The 21,724-nt window shown below is 55.5% G+C and overlaps 1 protein-coding gene across 7 annotated transcripts; it reads left to right on the top strand.

The window, feature by feature from the left end:
* The first annotated feature begins 1,131 nt into the window (after positions 1-1,131).
* Positions 1,132-21,683, top strand: SHF (Src homology 2 domain containing F). 7 transcript variants are annotated; one of them, XM_079915140.1, is made up of 7 exons: positions 1,132-1,663; positions 10,355-10,496; positions 13,099-13,308; positions 14,723-14,863; positions 16,113-16,284; positions 16,428-16,547; positions 20,232-21,683. In XM_079915140.1, the coding sequence occupies exons 1-7, from the start codon at positions 1,166-1,168 to the stop codon at positions 20,416-20,418; spliced, it is 1,470 nt and encodes a 489-aa protein (XP_079771266.1). In that variant the 5' UTR covers positions 1,132-1,165; the 3' UTR covers positions 20,419-21,683. The 7 variants fall into 7 exon arrangements, with proteins under 7 accessions (XP_079771266.1, XP_079771265.1, XP_079771268.1 ...); XM_079915139.1 differs by lacking the exon at positions 20,232-21,683 and adding an exon at positions 18,258-18,639; XM_079915145.1 differs by lacking the exon at positions 20,232-21,683 and adding an exon at positions 18,258-18,639 and having other exon boundaries at positions 1,507-1,663; positions 10,359-10,496.
* Positions 21,684-21,724: the final 41 nt, after the last annotated feature.

Raw genomic sequence — 21,724 nt, 5'->3', positions numbered from 1 at the left:
GAGACCTGGGGCCCTGGGAATCCTAGGGTATTCTCAGTTTTGCCATCACATCTTACACTGCTCCAGCTTTGAGCTCCCTTCCCTGTGGGGCCTCACGTGGCTCTTCGCTCCCCCACAAGACAGATATGAGCCTAAGAGTGAGGGAGACACTGAGGTAGTGCTCAGAGGGATGCTGGTGAGGTGAAGCTGCTACCTTTCCATCAGAGGCAAAAGCAAATGTTGGCGTTGGCCTCAGGGCTACAACATTCCTGGGGAGAAATTGGTTTTATTTCTAAGACAAAAATGCTTGAGCATCCGAGCCTCTGGAGGATAAGGGGTTTATGATAGACAACACTGGAACTGTTTCTAGACTTGATTTATTGACTTGTCTGTTTCTATTCTGTCACTAAGCTGATTGGCAACGCAACCTGGGACTTGAAGGGATTCCTGTGTATATGCTTGCGCTGCCATCAGGGCCGGGTGGGAGGCGTTTGTGCAAGGGCCGTTTGCCTGTGAGGAGGGCGTGTGTGGAAACCACTCGGGAGAAGTGGGTGCCTCTAGGGAGATGATTGTCTGTGATGTGAGATGTCTACCTAGAGTGGGTTCGAGTATGTGCACAGAGAGCAGTTGGATGGGAGGAGGTAGGTGGAGCCCCGAAGGCAGCACGCCGGAGCCGGTAGTTCCAGACACATCTTACAGAACAGCCCCTGTCTCGCCCCCACCCCACCCCAGTTTTTCCTCCCAGGATATTATTTCCCAGTTGGGAGGCCTTGGGGAGGGTAAAGGAGGGGCGGAAGGCGCCGGAGGGCCAGGAACCCCGGAGTCCGAAGACTCCCCTCTTGGCGTCTCGCGCGAGGTGGGAGCTGGGGAGGGGGAACAGACGTGCACAGGTGCGTCCCCAGGGGGGCGCGCGTGGCGACACATGGAGGATTCATCCTCAGTGCATCCTCAAGAGTCGCATTCCCTGCCCTAGGGTCGCCACTTCACTTCTCCGTCCACACAGGCTGGAAGCCCCCGCCCGCTCCTCTCCGCCGGGCGGAGGGAGGTAGCCTCCTTTAGGTAGCGGAACCCCGCCCCTCCCTTGTTACTGACGAGCCCCGCCCCCTCTCGCCGCCCCGCCGAGCTCCGCCCCCGCCCCGCCCCCTGCCCGGCCACAGAGCTCCCCACGTTCAGTCTGGCTGGCCTCATGTTACTGAGCGGAGCTACTCCTGCCGGCTCCGGCCCGGGGCCGCGGGCGCAGGGGAGCGCGGGGGGCGGCCCGGCTGGATCGCGCCGGGGCGCCGGAGGTGCGGGAACCGGCCCAGGAGGGGGCGGCAGCGGCGGAGTGGCCAAGTGGCTCCGGGAGCACCTGGGCTTCCGCGGGGGGGGCGGCGGCGGAGGTGGGGGCAAGCCGGCGCCCCCGGAGCCGGACTACCGCCCCCCCGCACCTTCCCCGGCCGCGCCCCCCGCACCTCCCCCGGACATCTTGGCCGCCTACCGACTGCAGAGGGAGCGCGACTTTGAAGACCCTTACTCCGGGGGGCCGTCCGGCTCCGCTGCTCTAGCCACCCCTGCCGTTCCCGGCCCCACGCCGCCCCCGCGCCACGGCTCGCCACCCCACCGCCTTATTCGGGTCGAGACCCCTGGCCCCCCAGCGCCTCCGCCCGAGGAACGGATCTCTGGACCACCCGCCAGCAGCGACAGGGTGAGTGCCACGCCGGTCGGGGGGTTGCAAGGAGGAGAGGTGGTCGGAGGTCTGGCGCTTTCGAGAGGGACAAAGGTGGCCTGACCGGGGCCGGGCCCCTTGGCGTCACGGTTCCTGGCGGACACGATCTTAGTCCCTGACCCCGGGGCTCGGAGCCTTCATCCACCTTTGTTCAGATTCTCGACCTTCTAATTTGGGACGTGCGCCCCAAACTCTGCCTCTTTCCCTTATTATAGCCCCTGAACTAGTGACCCTCCCCCTCCCAATCTCTGCTCTCCTCATCGCAGACCCCGGAGCCTAATCGGGGAGCCTTTTTTCTAACGGGATTTGAGCCCGTTTCTCCCCAGTTTATGGCCTTTCAGTCCTCTGGGAGCAGCAGCTCACTGCCCTTTGATCTCTGACCCCTCCCCCTCAGGGCAGAGCCAGCACCAAGCTCCACTCCTTCTCCTGTTAAAAAAGCCCAAGCATCCTTGGAGGTGCTGAAGCCCCAGGAAGGAGGTGAAGGCTGGGTTTCTCCCTGTGGACACGGCAAGAGCTGGCCTTTGCCTTACCCAGTGGGACTGGAGCCGGGTGGACTGTTGTTCTCAGGAAGCCAGAACAGGCAGTATGCAGCTCTTCACCAAGGATGCTAACCACTGAGGTCCAGGCACGCCCACTCCTGCACTCCTTCCCTTATCCCCCCAGGTATGCGGACAGTCAGTGCTCAGAACCTGTTGCCCAGAAGGGGCTAAGCAACTGAACCCACTCCTCCTCTCCTCTTGGCCTCCTGCTCCCCGGGTCCACTCTGAGGGTGGCTAGAGCTTTTTGTGGACCTGAAGGCTTGGGGTAGAGAGGCGGGCTGGGCATTCACTGTTTCCAAGAACATCCACTGTGGCTCAAAGGCCCCTGGTAGAGAAGACACCCCCTGCCCAACCTCAGTGCGGCCTTATCCCTCCCTGACAGCTGAAAGTCATCCCCAGGTCCCTGTAGTCCTAAATTCTAGGACGATGACTTGGTGGGCTGCCCTAGCTCTATTGTCCCTCTTCACTTACCCCTGGGAGCTTGCTCTGGGGCTGACTCCCCTCTCCTCAGCAGAGAACACAGTTTTCTTTGATTGGAGAGCAAAGTTGCTGTCTGAATCTGTTGGCTCCAGGGCTGAGGCTTTCAGCTGAGAGTGCGCCACTGTTCTGCCTGATTCTTGGGTAAGAGAGATGTGTCAGGGTCAGAGCAGAAGCCTCAGGAATGTGAATTATTTTTCCCCTAGTTCCTGCCATGGGGCATGGCTACCCATCCTGGGCCAGGACTGTTCGCCTGCAGAAGGAGCCTATGCTTTCTTCACACGTCCTTAGGCTCCTCTTCCTAATTTTCCCCGATGGTGGTGGTGGCAGTGAGGCAGAGGGAGCATTAGGCTTTGTTCTTACTATTGATCAGTTAGTCTCCTCCTCCCTGACCACTGCCTGCTGGCATGTGGGCCTGAACTGTCCCTGGCCCTCCTCCTCTCTGTATTGTCTTGGAATGGCCTAACAGGCTGCCCACCAAGCCGTGGGCTCCTCCAGGACAAGGGCCTTATCCTCATATTGTGTCTCCCAAGTGCCTGACACACTGTTTGGCATAAAGAGGAGTGGTGCATAAATATCAATAAGTCCTGAGTGGTGACTCTCCATTGCTAGGGTGACCTGAGGGTCAGAGACTCCCCTACCTAAAGTTCCCCTTGTACACTTCCCCACAGAGACCCCAAGGAAGGGGCTGTGCCCACACAACCATGCAGAAGCCCACAGCCTCTTCTCACCAAGGGCATCCATGCCTCCCCCTGGGTCGTCTCTGTGATCTGTGGGCTGCTCAGACCTTGGGGGCTAAGAGGTATCTGACTCCTTTGTCAGCTGCAGGGACAGGAATGAAATCTAGCAGGATTTCCTAGGAGCCACACAATCTGTGGTTTAATGAGTGTGTGAGAAAGACTCAGTATGCCATCTGAGCTGGCCCAAGGGCAGGGATGCTGACCTGGGGGCCCCCACCATTCAGAGAGCAGCTCCACCTCTTCAGGAGCGGAGTTTGGATCTTCTCAGGAAGAGCCCAGACTGGGTACCTGAGCCCCTTAGCCTAAACCCAAGGGTCAGCACCTGCCTGCAGAGCTCACACAGGATTGTGCCTGCTGGATGGTGAGCCGGCCTGGCCCCCGAGGCCCTGCTGAGCTGGTGTTCCTGTCCTGTGTGGCTGCTTTCTCCTTAGTCTCAGCTCCCCCTCCGCTTAGCCCTGCAGGTCCTCTTGGCTTGCTGCTTTTGAGTCTCTTCCTGAGGTGAGATGAGGCTGGGGACCAGGTTTTGCCTTGGGCTGGCTCACTTCTCTCCTTCTGCAGTCCAGCAGCTGGTGCTGGGGGGGTCAGAACCCTCTGAGAGGAGCTGGATCATGAGGTTTGATGAAATGGGTGCAAATGCTTCTGTGATGAGCCAGAGAAATTGAAGGGGAATGAGCCCAGTGGATGTAGGGGCTGGAGAGAATAGGCCTCAGACAGGACCCTGAGAGGCCTGGGGGCTCAGGACCATTAGCCTTCTCCCCGTGCAGGGCTCTGGCTGCTGGCCCACCCTGAGACCCACGGCTGCAGTTGGCAGGGGTGCAAGGGTGGCCATCTGGGCAGGCCTGGCAGGGCAGGTGTGGGAGCAGCAGGCAGGCAGAGCCTCGCCATCTGGCTGCAGGAAGACTCCCTCTTGGTACTGGGCCCTGTCTGGCCATCAGGCTATGCTCTGGCAGAGGGGCTAGAGAGCTGTGCCTTCCCTTGCTTTGCTCCCTTTTCTCAGACCTTCAACAGGAAAAACCTGATCTAATTAGGAAAAGGGGATGGGGATGGGAGAGGGGCCCTGGTTGGATGAAGCTTTGAGTTGCCTCTGACCATCTGCACAGTGTGTCCTTTGCCTCCATCATGCCAAGATACGTGTGTGAGAGAAAGAGACAGAGAATGAGAGAATGAGAGAGCAAAACAGAGAGACAGAGGTGATGTGATCACTAAGACAGTCAGGCACCCTGTATGAATTGAAACTAGGGTTCTCGTTCTTAGCTCACAGAGGGGCTTCTAGGGTTCAAGAACCTCCAGAAATACTGTGCACATATTTGGGGGCATGAGCATTTTTCTGGGAAAAGGCTCACAGCTCTCAGATTCTCACTGGTGTTCACAGGGCCCGAAATATTAAGAACTTTGAAGAATAGATACCGTACCTCATAGATGGTTTTCACATGGACTTGGATCCTCTGGGCCCAAGTTTGGAAACGAGTGAACAGATAGGCGGGAAGAAGAAAGTGAAGGATACATTCCGGATGTCAGAAGATGAACAGGACATGCCTGCCCTGGGATTAGGAGGGCAGGTAGCGGCCCTCCCTGGCCAGTGTTCATTGAGTGTTTTGAGTATCATTAAGTGACACTGGCCTAGGCGCTGAAAGAGACTCGCCACCTAGAAGACCGAGTCCTTACCTTTTTTGAGTTTGTTTCCTTCTTTGCTTTAATTTTCTTTCATATGACTTGCGCAGAGTCTAGAGGTCTGGTTTGTTTATCTCACACGTGTCCTTGGGTCCCCTGATGGAGGAAAGGAGGAGGGTTCCGGTCAAGGGATCTGAACTTTGTGGCCTGTGCTGTCGTTGGTGCCACTGCCACTGGTGCTTCGAGGAGGGCTGAGGCCCGCAGGCCAGCCCACCCTATCCACTGCTGCCTCCTCGTGCTGCAGCACTCCCTCCCTCTGGAAGACAACTGCGGCTTGTTGGCTTGGGCAGTGACTCAGTGACACCGCAGCCCTGGTGCTCCACCCTTTGGGAGCCAGGAACAGCTGGGACCCTGGGACCCTGGATGGAGCAGCTGGCTGGGGCCCGGGACTTGGAGGGCTACCTGCAGCCTACTCCCGTTGCCCTGGAGAACCAGTGTGATATGATATGAGAGTGGAGGTGGGGCCCAAACCCTGCATACAGTGAGCCTGTGGGGCTTGCAGAGCCTGGGGCTCAGCCGTGTGGCTTCATAGCACCTCAAGGTGCTTCACTCTTTGGGAACTTGTTTTGTGTCTGTCACTGTGAGCTCTTGGAGGATCCAGGAATTTGTCCTTTGTATTTAATAATACAATCGTGGACATTTACTGAGCCTCCACCTTGTATCTAGTACAATTTGAAGCAGCTGATGTGTATTAGACCAGTTGATCCTTACAACAACCCTATGACAAGTATAGGGTTGTTGTAACAACAACCCTATGACAACCCTATGACAAGTCTATGACAAGTTATTATTCCAGCATTACGAAAAGGGAGACTGAAGCACAGCAATGTTGAGTCATGCTTGCAAGGTTTCACAGCTAGTTAGAGAGCTGAGGTTCCCAGCTGGGCAGCCTGACTCCAGACTGGCTGCCAGCTCATGTATGGGACCTTTGCACGGGACCTTTGCACCTGCTGAGAGGAGGCCTGCAGAGAGAGGAAGTATCCACTGAGCATTTGCTAATGAACCAGGGGAAGGAGGCTCTTAAGGAAGGAATGAGGATTGCATTCTGTGCTGAGTTCACCATTTCCTGAATGCTGAAGGCCAGCACTTGCCACCCAATCCCAAAGTGGCCTCGGACATGCCTTATAAGGGTCTTAAAAGGTTTGGTAGCATCAATTGCATGTCTGTGATGAATGTTTTACAAGCATGGCATTGCTTTGTTATTAGAAAAGGATAATAACAAATTTGTTTCACGTGAAGGAGTTTCCCTGGCAGATAAAATTGGGAAGGGCATTCTAGTAAGTGGGAACAGAAAGTGCAAAAAGTTCAATCTTGAGGAAGGTAAATATCAATAGTACACCATTTCCCAGACTGACAGACTTTCATTGGAAAAGGGATTTCATGGTTAAATAGTTTGGAGAAATGCTGTATTAAACAAAATTAAGTTAGTCTTTTGGTTGCAGGACTTCTCAGAGCCTTTAACATGCTAAGGTGTATTTTAAATCTACAAATAGAGGAGAGAAGATGCTACATTTCCCAGTTTTTCTAGAAAATCTGTGGCAAGGCAATGAGACTCAGGAGACCTGGGTCTCTGTCTTTCTTGTCTCTGCTACTGCAAGCTGTGCACCCTGGACAAGCACCTGAACTCTGGGGTCTTAATGCCTGAATAAAAGAGATTATCATCACGGCAAACATTTATTGAGCACTGACTCCTCCTTGCCAGCCTCTGGGCCAAGGACTTTTTACATTCATTGTCCTCTACCCAGTCCTATGAGGTAGGTGCTAATACCATCCCCATTCTACAGATTAAAAAACCAAAGGCTTCCAGACATTAAATATAAACTAAAGAAATGGAGAAAAGGGACAGTGGTAGACTTCGGGTACTTTGCAGAGCCCAAATCCCGTGACATGTGTCTCCTTTGCTCCCCTGGCCTCAAAAGCCCCACGGGTGGGGTCAGAAACTCGTAGCAGGGCCCAGCTGCAGAGTGGAGGGTTCAACCAGATGGTGGGCCTGCCAGCTACCTCAGGAGAGGCCTGGGCAGGAAGGAGAGGCAAGGCCTGACAGCTGCTTTGGGAGGAGCACTGCCCCATTGAACAGGTGCAAGACCAGGGTCCTGGAGGCACCCTGCCACCCTCCTGCAGGAGTGGAGGGAGCCACGGGGCCCTCTGGGCAGAGCTACTTACCTACTAGTTTGGAAATATTTCAGCATTTCAACAGCGTACCAGAGGATGTGCCTAAATATCAGCCCTGGCTTTAGGTGCCTTCCCTGCCAGTTCCTTCCTTCTGCCCTTGAGCCAAAGGCTTTGATCCCTATCAAATGTGGATTCTCCTGACAGGCTGCTCCTACAGCCCCTACTGGTCGGTCAGGTCAGAGTTAGGATGAATGGGGATCTGAGAGTCTGTGTCACTCCAGAAGATGGAGTCTGGGTGGAAGGAGGCCTTTCGAGCATCCAGTAAATGCGCACTGAGCACCTACTGTGTGCCAGGCTCTGTGATGGATGCCGTATACACAGTGAGCACGGCAGAGTCAGGTAGAGGGCCCATAAACAAAGTAAATCATGATAGAGCAAAGGTGTCAGAAGCCTACAGGAGCAGCTTCCCCACACGGAGCAGTTTTGCCTCTTCACGTGACCTAGAAGCCACTGGGAAAGCAGGTCTGGTCTCTGACACGTCCTCTATGTCCAGGTCGGGTGCCCCAGCAGGTGTCTCTGCTGCTGCTCCCGACCCGGCCCCGTGGGTGGCTTCTCTAGGCGCCCCAGCCCAGGGCGGAGGCCAGGGCTTCCTGGAGCAGGGTGTGGAGCCAGGAATGGAACAGAGGAGCCATTGAGCTGCCCACAGAGCTGCCACCTGGGTGCCCATGGGCCCCGAGCTGCCACGACTGGCCCAGGACTCCAGTGGGAAGGGCGTTGCCTGCAGCTCTGACTGGGCTTGCTAAGGGAAGGCAAGGGGGGCTCTGTGGAGTTGGGGAGGGGGGGGCCTGGGGCTTGGGCCAGGTGCTTCTACTTATTGAGCAGCTTCCAGGGACTCATATGCCGTGTTTGACTCCCCAGCCAGATTCATGCTTCCTCCTCTCCTGAATGAACAAGGAAAAGTGCTCCCTTTGTCCATTCTTCCTTCCTCTTTTATATGAACTGATTTAACAGATATTTACTGAGCACTTTTAGGTATTGGGAATTTAGCAATGAACGTGGTTCCTGCCCTCAGGAAGTTCACAGTCTGCAGGAAGACAGATAATAAAACAAGTATTTACTACACAGTGTGCTGACAGCCCAGCACAGAGGCCCTAACCAGACCTGGAGGGAGAATGGAAGGCTTTCTAAAGAAAAATAATCTGATCCAGGTAAAGGGAAAGCCTTTGAGAGAAGAAAGAGATTATAGAGCTTTCAGGTAACAAAGTAACCTGGGGTGGGCAGAGAGAACCCAAAGAGCAAAGTGGAATCTTTAAATCCCTTTAACTTGGACTTGTTCTTTTGGCACTGGAGAGCCATTGCAAGGTTTAAGGATAGCACATTTGTTGATCCAGTTACTGTTAAGTAGCTGCCACTTATGAGTGTAAGGCTGGGTGCCGACCTGGGTGGGTACCCAATGGGCTGGCTCCAGAGCCCCTTGGTCAGGTGGGTGAGACTGTGGGTGCCCGTTGGCCTGGGGTGAAGCAGCTCGGGGTAGGAGTGGATTCCTTTTCTGCACTTCCTGCAGGAAGGGGGACTCGCAGAGCGGGGGGCGGGGGGCGCTATAATGGGAAATAGGCAGTGATCTAGCAGTAACATTTTTCTAGTGCCCACTGTGAACCAGGTGCTTACTGGAGCTGGAGGGACAGAAGTGACAAGGAGCCCCAGGCCAGTGGATGGTCTGGTGGAGGTGATGGGATGATCTGAGATGGTGGTCTTCTCAGAAGCAGACAGAGATTCGAGGGAGGTAAAGGAGCTGGGGGTCTTGACTGGAACAAGGTGAAACGAGTAGGAGCTGAAGAACCGATGCATGAGATGGTAGGAGCTGTTGGGACACTCTTGAGACCCCTAGAGGGGCCAGTGGGGGTTCAAGGAACATGCAGAAGGGGGCTCTGAGGTGGGAAGTTTTCTTTCTCCATTTCCGCCTTGGTAGGGGTCCCAGGTCCTGTAACCCAGGACAGGTGGTCATCCCCACAGCCTCCCTGCCCAACTGTCTCCCACAGTCCTGATCTGGACCAGAACCAAAGCCTAGACCGAGAATAGGGGAAAGGCAGGAGTGGCCCCTTCCCCATGCCGCAGGCCCCAGAGCTACCTCTTGTCAACGCCTGGCAACCGGGTGTGCAGTGTTCTCCTGCCCCAAGGTGCAGTTAGCGTGCAGCAGGCTGTGCTCTGTCTCTGCCTCAGCAGGTCCCCCCAAGCCTGTGCCCAGCTTGGAGAAAGGCTTTCTTGTCCTCAGCTGTGCCCCACCCCGAGCACCTTAAGCTCCTCTGCAGGGTGTGCGGCTTGCAGCCTGGGATGAGGAGGGCCAAGACCATACCTTTCCTGTCCCTGTCCTCCAAGAGACTGGGGCATTTCAGCAGAGCCCAAACCCTGGCTTTCTCAGGGCTATCCCAAGGTGGTCTCTCTCCCAGGACAGCCAAGATGCCCAGTGGTAGCAGGCTGGCAGCATGATTTTGCACAAAGGGCACAGGTTCCAATCCTGGTTTCTCCACTTATGTGGAATGGACTTGGGCGTGTTGTTCCCTACCTGCCCTGAGCCTCCATTTCCTTAAAATGGGGATAATAATTCCCACATGACATTGTGAAGGATGTTGTGAGGATAAACCAGTGAACTGTGGCATAAACTCAGTATCTTCCTTGAAGGTCAGCAAATACTTATTTGTTTAGCATCTGGGAATGCAATGCTAGGCATGGACCAAGCTAATCCCCCAGTTGCCTACTGTTCCCTGCTTATTCTTTGAACTCCAGCACCTTTATAACCAGGTCTCTGAATTAATTCCCTCTGTTAGGCCACCTGGTATAGGCTCTGGTCCTGCCTGGACCCTGAATGAGGCAGGCCTTAAAGCCCAGAGCCTCATCCTGTCCATTTAGCCTAGGGAATGGGCCAGAGGCACAAAATTAACAGAAAAGAAAGATGTACCATTCTGTTGGCAGCCTAGTGGGGACCCCTGCAAAGGAACAGCCAGAGCTTCTCCCCATCCAAGCTCCTGGGCACCCTGCCCAGGACCCTTGCTCCCATGGACAGAGCATCCTGGGGAGAAGCAGAGCTGTCTCTCAGACGTCTGAAGCTTGCTCCCCTCACTCTCTTCCCAAAGCTAGCAATTCTAGAAGACTATGCGGATCCGTTTGATGTTCAGGAGACTGGTGAAGGCCCAATAGGAGCTTCAGGAGCCCCAGAGAAGGTCCCCGAGAATGACGGTTACATGGAGCCCTATGAGGCCCAAAAGATGATGGCCGGTGAGTGGTGGAGTTTGGGGTGGGCGTGGGGTTGGGGGTTGCTCCCTGAGGCTTGAGTATCTGCAGAACAGGCTCTGGGACCCACAAGTCTAAGGACTGATTCCTTGGTCCCTAGAAAATATGGAGAAAGCCTTTGCTGGGTCTTTGGGGAGGGTGGCCATTGTCTTCAAGATAGTCATTTTGGAGAAGAAGCTGGGACTTGTGGTGCCTGAGACGTGAGGTGCTAAAGAAGGCCATACAACCAAAGGGCAGACAACAGAAGCATTTGGGATAGTCACGAATGACAAGCTAGTGGTGTGGGCTGGGGGTCATTGATCCCAAGAAGAGAATCACTGGCTTTAGGGAAGGTGATGGGTCTGAAATGATGGGACCTCGAAGCGAACATCTATGGCAATTGGAAACACATGACTAGAAATGCAGATGCAATGCACATGAGATTGGGCAAGTAGTTCAAGGAGTGAGGGCAGGGAGAAGTGAATGAGACCTGGCCCTGGGGAACAGAGGTCAAGAAAGCATCCAGGGAAAGGGAACAATGTGGGTGATCAGAGAGGAGGACAGGGGTGCATCAGTGTAAGCCAAGGCCCCAGGGAGGGATGAGAGGAAGGTTTGTTCAGGGGCAAATAATCTTAGTGCTGGGCATACAGGAGAGCTAAAATGAGAGAGGCCAAGAGGGGGTAGTGCAGGTCTTGAAGGCTCAAATGAGGCATTTGGACTTGCTCCAAACATGGGAAGGGAGCCATTATGGATTCTTGAGCAAGAAAGGAACAGGATGAATGTGGCATTTTTAGAGGATTACTGAGGCTTTGGTGTACAGAACACACTAGAAGAACTGGGCATCAGAAAGATGAGTTGGGGGGCTTCCCTGGTGGCACAGTGGTTAAGAATCCGCCTGCCAATTCAGGGGACACAGGTTCGAGCCCTCGTCTGGGAAGATCCCACGTGCCGCGGAGCAACTAAGCCCGCGCACCACAACTACTGAGCCTGCGCTCTAGAGCCCGTGAGCCACAACTACTGAGCCTGCGCTCTAGAGCCCGTGAGCCACAACTACTGAAGCCCATGCACCTAGAGCCTGTGCTCTGCAACAAGAGAAGCCACTGCAATGAGAAGCCCGCACACTGCAACGAAGAGTAGCCACCACTCGCCGCAACTAAAGAAAGCCCGTGTACATAGACCCAACTCAGCCAATAAATATATAAATTAATTAAAAAATAAGAAAGATGAGTTAGTAGGCTATCGTGGAAATTGTTGAGGCTTTAAGGGACCAATAATTAACACCCCTTTCTTCCCCTCTGAGCTTGGAAATAACTGAGGAATAGGATTAAGGAAACAGATGGAGATAGCAATGCCAGCTTTATTACTGATAAAGTTGACTGGAGAACATTACTTAGCTATGTCACCAGAATGACATAGCTAAGAATACTTCACCACAGAATTAAACTTGCCTACTCAGGCTTGGGCAACTCAGGACAGCTATAGGCCCCTGCACAGGGGCAGGAGGAGAAAGAACCAGAATGTTCTCTCTCTGCAAGTAGGCAAATCTGGGAAAGAAAGGAAGCTTCCACTGGCCAATCAGATAAGCTGTTCTCCCTCCCTGGGAGAGGTGGGTGAGGGAGCAGAGAGCAGTAGGGAGTGTCATTCCATGGAGCCCCTGAAACATAAGCCTGTAGATTGGAGGTTCACCCTAGCAGTAATCTAGACGTGAAGAGTTGAGGGGGAGAGTCATCAGGTATTGGCACTGAACACATGGAATTCAGAGAATGAAGGAGGGCCAGGACCAAGGAGAGCAGTGTAGTAGACAGAAATGGAGAAAGTGAGAGGGCGGCTACTGTATTTAGATGAGAAGGGTGTAGACCCCCAGGACGTCCATGAGTGTCGTGGAATTGTATGTGAAAATTCGCACATTTTTCTGGGGAGTAGCTCCATAGCTTTTATCAGATTTTCACTGGGTCAGTGATCCCCAAAAGAGGATCACAGAACAGACTAGAAGAATTTTGGGAGAAAGCAGTGAGTTTGAAACATCAAAGTGAAACATTTTTATGGCAGTTGGAAACATATAGATGCAAAGGGTGCCATGAGACTGGAGAGTGAGAGCAGGGAGAAATGAATAAGATTTGGCCCTGGCGGACAGAGACCAAGAGAGGATCCAGGGAAAGAGACCAAACGGGGGTGATGGGAGAGGAGGACAGTCCATGAAAATGACTTGTCCAAAGGGGACAGTTTCAAGGAGGGGGTGGTCAGCAGTACCTGAGCAACAAAGAAGGATTTTCTGATTGCAAAATGACATAACTTGGGACACAAGGAAATAAATGGATCTAAGTAGCAAGGAGATGGACCCTGCCTCAGTTTCCTAAATGTGTAAGCCTCAGCTCCCCAGCCCTTGTTGGCCATTGCAGGATCTTTTCTCTGCCCCTGCCTCTGTTGGGTCCCATGGTTTTGGAACCCTAGAGGTGTTCTGAGGGTGAGGGACCCCAGATGTGTGGTCACTGGGCTCCCCCCACAGCCAGCATCTCCTCTGAAGGCTTGTAGCTGGGGAGTGCTACTGGGGGCGCTGAGCCAGGCAGCCAGGACTGCTCACACCTTCCCTCCTGCCTTGCCCTGGCAGAGATCCGGGGCTCCAAGGAAACAGCAGCTCAGCCCTTGCCTCTGTATGACACGCCCTATGAGCCAGAGGAGGAGGAGGGGGCCACCCCGGAAGGTGAGGGGGCCTCCTGGCCCCGGGAGTCCCGCCTGCCAGAGGATGATGAGAGGCCCCCTGAGGAGTATGACCAGCCCTGGGAGTGGAAGAAGGAGCGGATTTCCAAAGCCTTTGCAGGTGAGTCCTGGGTGGAGAGGGCAGGTCTGCTGAGGCCTCTGAGCAGCTTTCCAGGCTCAGGGGGATGGGAGGAGTGGACTTGGGGTGGGGGTGGGGGGCAGGAGCTGGGCTCAAGGGAAGTGCAGTTGAGTTGCACCATGGAGAGTGGTGAGTTGGGCGGTGTGGACACAGAACTGTGTGCAGGGTCGGGGATGACTCCCTGCATCACCACCTCTCAGAGGCCAAGAGGCTTGAGCCACTTCCATCTTTTGGGAGGCGGTGTATACTTAAAAATAAAGAAATTCCGAACAAAATGATAAAACTTGTGGCATATGTTAAATACATACACGTAACAAAGGAAAGCACTGACACTCCAGACAGTGAAAACCCACTGTGTGTATAGCCTAGCCCCAAGGGTATTTCTCAGGAGCAGGAACCAGTGGGGAGAGGGAGAAATCATCAGGTTTCTCCTGTACCAAGCACCCCCAGTGTCCATCCCAGGCCCGGAGTCCAACATAGAGAGGGCCTGAGTGGGTGATACAAGAGCCTGGTACAAGAGCCTTGTTCAGTGAGAACATAAAGGACTTCAGTGCCGTTAGACCTCATTCCTACTCCCATGTCTTCCTCAGCCCTCCTTGGGCAAGGAGCTCATCCTGGAGCTGGACCCGGCTCTCCACTCTGTCCTCCCCACCCCCGCAGCCAGACTGGGAAACCACAGGTTCCTAATTTGTTTCCCCTAAAGCATGTACCATTGAGGATGGGCCGTTTATCTCCCGAAGTCTCCTTGGAGAATCAATACTGTTTGAGTTGCTTAATGGGAAAATCTATGCTCCTCATTAGGAAACCTGTTAGCAGTCCTGCAGCCGCCAGTGGCATGGCTCTCCTAATTGTCAAGGCTCAGGATTGAGGGTGTGGTGGGTAAATTTCAATAAAACATCTGCTCTGGCTTCTGAGTTTTCCTGACAGCCTGAGGCTGGGCTGTTTCGGTCTCGCTGCCCATGAGTTCCCAGGCTGCAGGCGAAAGGGGGAAGGGAGGCAAGGTGGGGCGTGCCAGGATGCTGTGTGGGTGTCCAGGTATGATGCTGGGGAGTATGGGCAGCTCCTGGTCCTGCTTTTCCCTCCCTTCCTGGGCCCTTTGGGCCCTGGAGGCTTGTGAGAGGTCAAATAAAGGGGACCTGTGGGGCTGGCAGAGCAAGACCCTGTGTCTAGCTGTTTGCTCCTGGAGCCTCCCACCTGCCATGGTGCGGTCAGTGTGGCTCCGCCCAGTCCTCTAAGAGTCCTGTTCTTCCCTCAGAAGCTGCCCCTGCCTCTGTTCTGACCCTCCTCCTTTCTAGGCTGTCCTGTGTCCTGGCTCTGGGTTTTGGTGTCTCAATCTCTGCCTCTCTCTGTCTCTGTCCCTGTCTGTCTCTCTTCTCCCTGCTGCTACTGGCTCCAGTTGACATTAAGGTCATCAAAGACCTACCTTGGCCTCCACCGGTGGGACAGCTGGACAGCAGCCCCTCCCTTCCCGACGGGGACAGGGACATCTCCGGTCCAGCCTCACCCCTCCCTGAGTCCAGCCTGGAGGACGGCAGCGGTGGGTCCTTTGGGGGCTTCTGGCCAGGGTGATGTGTCCTCTCAGCCCTCAGGCCCTGTGGATTGGGTTGGAGAAGCAGAGAGGTGGGGCAGAGTTCAGAGAACCCAGGAGGAATCCCTCTTGCCCTGGAGGAAGATGGAAGGGACAAAGTACACGTTCCTCCCTCCCCTAAAGGGGTGGGGAAGGTATCTCCTGAGGGAGGCCTCTTCCAAATATCTTTCCCCCCCCATGCCATAAAAATCCATTATTCTAAATTCAGTCTTTTGGGCAGATCCCTGCCTGACCAGATCCCTCAGCAGTGCAAATAACGCCTGAGGCAGGGGTGATGCTAGCACAGGAAGTTAAAGGAAAGGTTTGATCTTTGTATCTGGTGACTGGAAAGACAATGAGGGCTTGAAAGTGCTAGGCGGAGAAAAAAGACACTGAACACTTCATCTACTTTCAGTTTTACCCAGAATGGGCAGCCAGGGATGTGCTTGCATCTGTGCATACGCACACCTGCATGAGCACCTGTTTGTGCATTTGTGCGTGGGTGTGAGTGGGTATTTTGTAAATACAGGCTGAAGGAGGGTCTCTGTCATCTGTGCATGTGTGCTCGTGCCCATTTGGCTCACTGGCTTCAGCCCTCCCTGGGCAGGCTCAGCGGTCATGCCTGTCCCAGCCTGGGAGGCCAGAGCTGCCTCTGCTGGGCTTCTGTGGGTGGGGGAGGGGAGCCTGTGGGCCGCGACCTTGGGGGCGGGGGAGGGGCTGGCTGGCTGGCGGCTTTGGGCAGGATTAGCCTGTCAGGATGGCACCAAGGGGAGTCAGATAATTGTTCTCAGATCGATAAGTCATTTCTACAGAACGGCTTGGCAGGGTGATTTGGAGAACGGTAATGAACTCTTGAGGAGGAGAAAGAAACAATATTATCAGCACTGAAGCCACCCTGAGGGGGATGGAATAAGGGAAGGCAGTCAGCTCCTCCAGAGGGAGGAGCTTAAGTGGTTTCTCGTGTTGCTGTCTTCCCTCTACTGCCATGGTGTGGGTACTGGGAGGCCCTGTGGCACAGGAGAGCTGAGCCCGCCCCCGCCCCACCCAGGGATGGACCTAGGATACTGTCCCTAGAGCTGGTCAGGCTCATGAGCACGCCCCACCCTTCCAGAGCATTCCTTTGCCCCCTTTTGGCTGGAAATGGGGATGGAGCACTGGCTAGTCTATAGGGCTCTATCTCTAGGGTCCTCAGAGTCTATGACTGGTATGTCCCCCACAGCCCAGTTTGAAGGATCTGAGAAGAGCTGCCTGTCACCTGGCCGGGAGGAGAAGGGGCGGCTCCCTCCCCGACTCTCTGCAGGGAACCCCAAGTCAGCCAAGTCCCTAAGCGTGGAGCCCAGCAGCCCCCTGGGGGAGTGGACAGACCCAGCACTGCCTCTGGAAAACCAGGTGTGAGTGTCTGTGTCCAGCTGGGGACTCTCCCCTCCCTTCCCCTCCTGGCACTGGCTTGCCTGCAGGGGACACCCAGAATGGGTGGGCCTGGACAGCGAGGGACCCAGCAGAGATGCCCCCCCTTCCTCTCTCTTGTCCTCAGCTGGTACCACGGGGCCATCAGTCGAACAGATGCCGAGAACCTGCTCCGGCTGTGCAAAGAGGCCAGCTACCTGGTGCGCAACAGTGAGACCAGCAAGAACGACTTCTCCCTGTCCCTCAAGTGAGTGGGGCCTGCTGGCTGGTGGCTTCAGGCAGAGTGAGCCTGTCAGGATGACTCCAAGGGGAATCGGTGGGAGGATAACCAGCAGGACAGGAGGAGCCGCCAGTATCTCTCCCGTGCCCAGCCAGGCTGGGGAGAACTTCATCCCCTGTGAACATGTGCCGACTCTGTGCCAAGCCCTGGGCATCTGGAGAGGTCTGAGGCTCAGCCCCGGCTCCCAGGGAGCGCAGAGTCCATTGGGGGAAGCAGTCAAGCTATAGAGTGCAGCTTAGAAGGGTTCTGTCACTTTCTAGCTCTGTGGCCTGGGGCCCCCTTAACCTCTCTGGGCCTCAGTTTCCTTATAAAATGGGGGAATAATCATATCTGACTTACAGGGAAGGATTAAATGAAATAAGCACTTAGCATAGTGCCAAGTGCTTAATGAATTATCACTATCATCATCATTAACGGAAGCCCAAGATGTTCTACAAGTACAGGCGAGGAGATAGGAACTTTGCCTGTGGGACTCAACAGGGTGAGATGGAGGCTGGGTGCTGGGAGGAGGATGGAGCAGTGGACACAAAGCTGTTCTTGTTCACTCTGAAGAAGAGGGCAGAAGGTCTGGGTGCTAGCGGCTGACAACTGGGCTTTAAAGGGTCCTGGAAGAGGCAGGGGAGGCAGGGCTCCTCCTCCTCCTCCTTAGCCTTCCACTCTGGGCACAGAAACAGAGACCAGCATCAGCCTCCCAGGTTCTACTGGCAGGATGGCTAGTCCTCTCCTCAGTACCTAGGAGCTCTGCCTGGTAGAACCTACACCCCACAGAGCAGCCTGTCAGAGTGCTGTGTCCATTCACATCCCCCATCATTACTGGGGCATCTGTACCACTTCCTGTCACATCTTCTAGGGGGCATTAGAGTACAGGTACACCCCCACTTCAGACATATCCAATATATGGAAATTTGGGAGTATTAAACAGATACACTGGAGGATAATTATTCAACTTCACTGCAAGATAATGGAAAAAATGCCAGACTATAGTCAGATAACCTGAATTTCATTCTTGCTTTTAATAAAACTAGCTGTGTGGGGCTTCCCTGGTGGCACAGTGGTTGAGAGTCCGCCTGCTGATGCAGGGGACACGGGTTCGTGCCCCAGTCTGGGAAGATCCCACATGCCGTGGAGCGGCTAGGCCCGTGAGCCATGGCCACTGAGCCTGCGCGTCCGGAGCCTGTGCTCCGCAACGGGAGAGGCCACAACAGTGAGAGGCCCGCGTACCGCAAAAAAAAAAAAAAAAAAAAAAAAAACTAGCTGTGTGACCTTAGCCAAATCACTTAACCTCTCTGGACCTCGGTTTCTACCTTTGCAAAATATGTCAATGGATACCTCTTAGGTTTCTTCCACCTCTTATGCTGGGGGAGTCTGCAAATTATAACATCAAAGGAGCATTTAGGAAAAATTCATTTGTCAGAAATTTGATCTACATAACTTCAGAATGTGTATTGCTTTAAAAATTATAGTTAAGATTCATAGAGCATCTACTATGTGCCAAGCAGCATACATACCATCTCCAAACCAGCTACCGTCCTGCAAGATCAATCTCTTTTTTATAGAAAGAAAATCGATTCAAAGAGGTATGTGACTTGCTCAAGGCCACCAGCTAATAAAGTGCCCAGAGCAGGATCTGAACCCAGCTCAGGCCAACTCCAAGAACCACACTGTTCCATTACACAGCTCCACCCCCCATCAAGTATGGTATGGTCCAAGGCAAGAAGAGACACGAGCAGAGCAGAGCAGAGCAGAGCCTGGGCCCTGCCTTATCCTGAGGAGTGAAAGGGGGAGGCCGGCCTGGACACCGCTCCAGCCCAGGCTGATCAGGCCCTGCCAGCATCTGTCTGCCAGAGCCTCGTTTACATATAAATGGCTTCTCTGAAATACAATTATGGTTTCTCTTCTCTCTGTAATGGAAGGGCTTTCACTGGTAATTAAACAGCTTCCTCCAAAAGCCATGCCAGCCCTAGCCCTGCTGCCCAGCTAGTCCCACCTCAGTTCCCTGAGGGTCAGGCAAGGGCTCTGCTGTGTCTTAATGGACCCTTGGGACTTCGTCCCAGGAGGTCAGTTATCCAGGTGTGGAGGCTGAGCGCTCAGCTGCCAACTCAGTTCTCTGGCCACTTGTTGCCCTTCTTGGCCAGATCTGTCCCTGAAGGAGAAGATACAATGTACAGTTTTCAGGAGAGGGGATTCTGTCAAGTGGACTGTGGGGAGGGGCTGTCCCCAAACTGCGGAAGCACAGGGCCTACCCTGATGCCCATAGCCTTGGGTCTGGGTTTTGGCATAGGGCAGACAGGGGAGGGCAACCACTCACTGCCTCCCCTCTCTACTGCCCCAGGGGCTGTATGTGTTCCTCAGGCCCTTTGCTCTTTTCCCCAGGGCCTGCGTGGTCACTGTCAACTTCAGCCGTTATCTCAGCCCTGCAGATGAAGGATGGTCCCACACCCTGACACACATGCCCAGGCTTTAGGGAACTGTACCCTGGGGGCGGGGGAGGGAAGGATGGTGTAAAGGGCCTGTTTTTTTCCTCCCATCCCTTTCCTCTTTAGTCTCCCCACTCTCTGTGCTTTCTCACTTGTGGCCCTAGTGAAATGGGACCAGTCAGAGCCCTCTTTGTATACAGACAGGGGAAGCAAGTGAGGGGGTTTGCCAGCCTCACCTCTCAAGGGTGGCAAACCTCACGAGGAGGCAGCCCCCTCCCCAGTCCTACCTCCCACACCAGCTTCTGAGCCCGGCTTCTTGTCCCCAGGTAAGCTCTGACCGGCAGAAACAAGTACTCGGGCTTCAGGGCTCTCCCAAGCATGGTTTCCCCATTGCCTGTTTGGAGTTTCAGACCTGGGGCCTGGCCTACGAGGCCTGTGGTAGTTTGAACAGTGTTCTTGCTGGGAGCTGGCCAGAGCTCTGAGCAGCAGGGTCCTTGTCTTGTGGGCAGAGCTGGGCACTGATGCTGATTTCCTGGATTGTGGTGGGGAGATGGGAGACGCAGTGGAGCATGTCCTCTCTGAGGGAGGGGATGGAGCTGCAGCCTCACAGATGATGTCAGCCCAGGCAGAAGAGCTGGATAGATGAGCTGGGGGATTGGCCCAAGGCCCAGTTAGCAGGAGGGTGAAGGGCTGTCCCCAGGACAAGGCAGCTGAGTATTCCCAGATTTGGGGGTGATGTCCAGCTCCCTCTCTCCCCTAGTCTCTGCAAGAGAGCCCCAACCAAGATTCGCCTGGTTGGTTGTCGCATGTGTCCACCCACTGTCCTGCCAAGGGTGTCTGTGTTCACGAGGCACCAAGAGCTCCCCCCACACAGATGTCCTCCCCCACAGCTCAAGGAGGGGGAGGGTAAACTGGCCCTGGTCACATAGGCTGGGGGAGGTGCATAGGCTGAGGCAGGAGCGACTGGATCCCTGGGTTGGGGGGTGGTGCTGATAGCTTGTTTCCACCTGCATATTCTTGGCACACCCAGTGCCCTCACCACAAAGCCAGTACCTACTGCTGCCTACTTACAAAATCCCCTACATCCCCTCCCTGCTTGCTGGACTGACCTCCACCTTCCCTAGTTGCCTCCACTCTCAGCTGGCTTGGAACAACCATGTTTGCAGCGGGTGGTGGGGTGGTAACGATGACCGGAGAGGGCCCCACTCACCAGGGTCTCCCCTCCTCTTCCCAGGAGCAGTCAGGGCTTCATGCACATGAAGCTGTCCCGGACCAAGGAACACAAGTATGTGCTGGGCCAGAACAGCCCGCCCTTCAGCAGCGTCCCTGAAATCGTGCACCACTACGCCAGCCGCAAGCTGCCCATTAAGGGGGCCGAGCACATGTCCCTGCTCTACCCCGTGGCCATCCGGACTCTGTAGGTGTGAGGCCTGGGCATTGTGACAGATCTGGACCCAGCCCTGTGCTCATCCCCTGGCTGAGGGCTGTGGCCCTTCCTGGGCCACATGATCTCTCAAACCTTTCTTGGCCCTCTCCCTGGAATCGAGTGGCAGCTGGAGATTCCTTAATTTATTCTAAAGGGAAGGACTACTGGAGCCTTGGAATAAGAGGTGGTCTGGAGCTGAGGATAGAGGACTCCCTGGGGAGAAAGGATAGCCCCTGGAGGAAGGGATTTCAGAATCGCTGATCTCCTGAAGAGTTTAAGATAGACAGCTCCAGCCTCTTTCTTCCCCTAGGGCAGAGGTGGCGACCTCCACCCTCTTTACCCAGGGGTGGAGGGGTGGATTGGAAATGGAGCTGGACGCGGGCCTTCGGGGTGCTCTATCCACCTCTCCGCCTACACCCCCAAACCACCGGCGGGCTCCGCCGGAGTCTGGTGTGGGGCTTCGGGGAGACGGCATTGGGGGTGGGGAAGGAGGGGAAGGGCTCGGCCGGAGGGAACTTGTACAGGCCCGGGGCCGCCCCGGCTCTGGGCCAGAGGCAATAAATAAACCCAGTCCTGCCAGGCACAGCCGCTTCCGCGCCTCCAGCGCCGCAGCTCCCTCCTGCCCCCTCCTCCATCCCCGCCCCGGGCTGACGGGGGAGGGAGTTGAGCGAGCACAGATTCTGTTTATAAATCAGCTCTGGAGCGGACACAGGCGGCTGTGAAAAGCACTTTCGAAGCATCAAGTTCCTTCCTTTGACGAGATGTCAAAACATCCCCCCTCGCCCCCTCCCCGGCTTGGGGCACCAGAGCCGGCCTGCCGCGCGGCGCCCCCTCCCCGCCGCCCCGACGAGCGCGGCTCCCAGAGAGCGCATCTAATTTCCTGCCAACAGCCATTTGTCTGGGAGGAGGGGAGCCACGGAGAGACAAAGAGGCAGCGCGCCAGGCGGGAGGGAGCGGGGCGCCCCTGCCACGCGGAAGCCGCACGCCGGCGGAGGCGGGAAAGCTGGCGGGCCGACTGCGTTTCCTTTCCAGAGGAAGCGGGGGCCTGCCGCGCCTCCCGCGGCCCCGGGCCGATGGGTCCGACCCCGAGACCTGAAGCCGGCAAGCCCGGGCCCGGATCTCCCTCGTGGCTGTGGCGCCTGGCGGGGCCGTCCGCGCGCGCCCCCTGATGGCCGCGCCTCTACCGGAGGGGCCACACCGCCCGCGGCCCTGGCGGCCCCCCAGCCCGCGCCCGCAGCTGGAACCCGCCGAGGCCTGGGGCCCAGTCCCTGGGGAATACCACCGGGCCGCCAGGCGGAGCT

Source organism: Stenella coeruleoalba (assembly GCF_951394435.1).
Source record: "Stenella coeruleoalba genome assembly, chromosome: 2".
Lineage (NCBI taxonomy): Eukaryota > Metazoa > Chordata > Mammalia > Artiodactyla > Delphinidae > Stenella > Stenella coeruleoalba.
This window is presented reverse-complemented; position numbering and strand designations above follow the sequence as displayed.

Bases quoted from the DNA above. Each gene is read 5' to 3' on its own strand.
- SHF (XM_079915139.1), top strand. From the start codon at position 1,166: ATGTTACTGAGCGGAGCTACTCCTGCCGGCTCCGGCCCGGGGCCGCGG. The intron at 1,664-10,354 runs GTGAGTGCCACG...CTCTTCCCAAAG, and splicing joins CACCCGCCAGCAGCGACAGG to CTAGCAATTCTAGAAGACTA. The intron at 14,864-16,112 runs GTGGGTCCTTTG...TGTCCCCCACAG, and splicing joins CAGCCTGGAGGACGGCAGCG to CCCAGTTTGAAGGATCTGAG.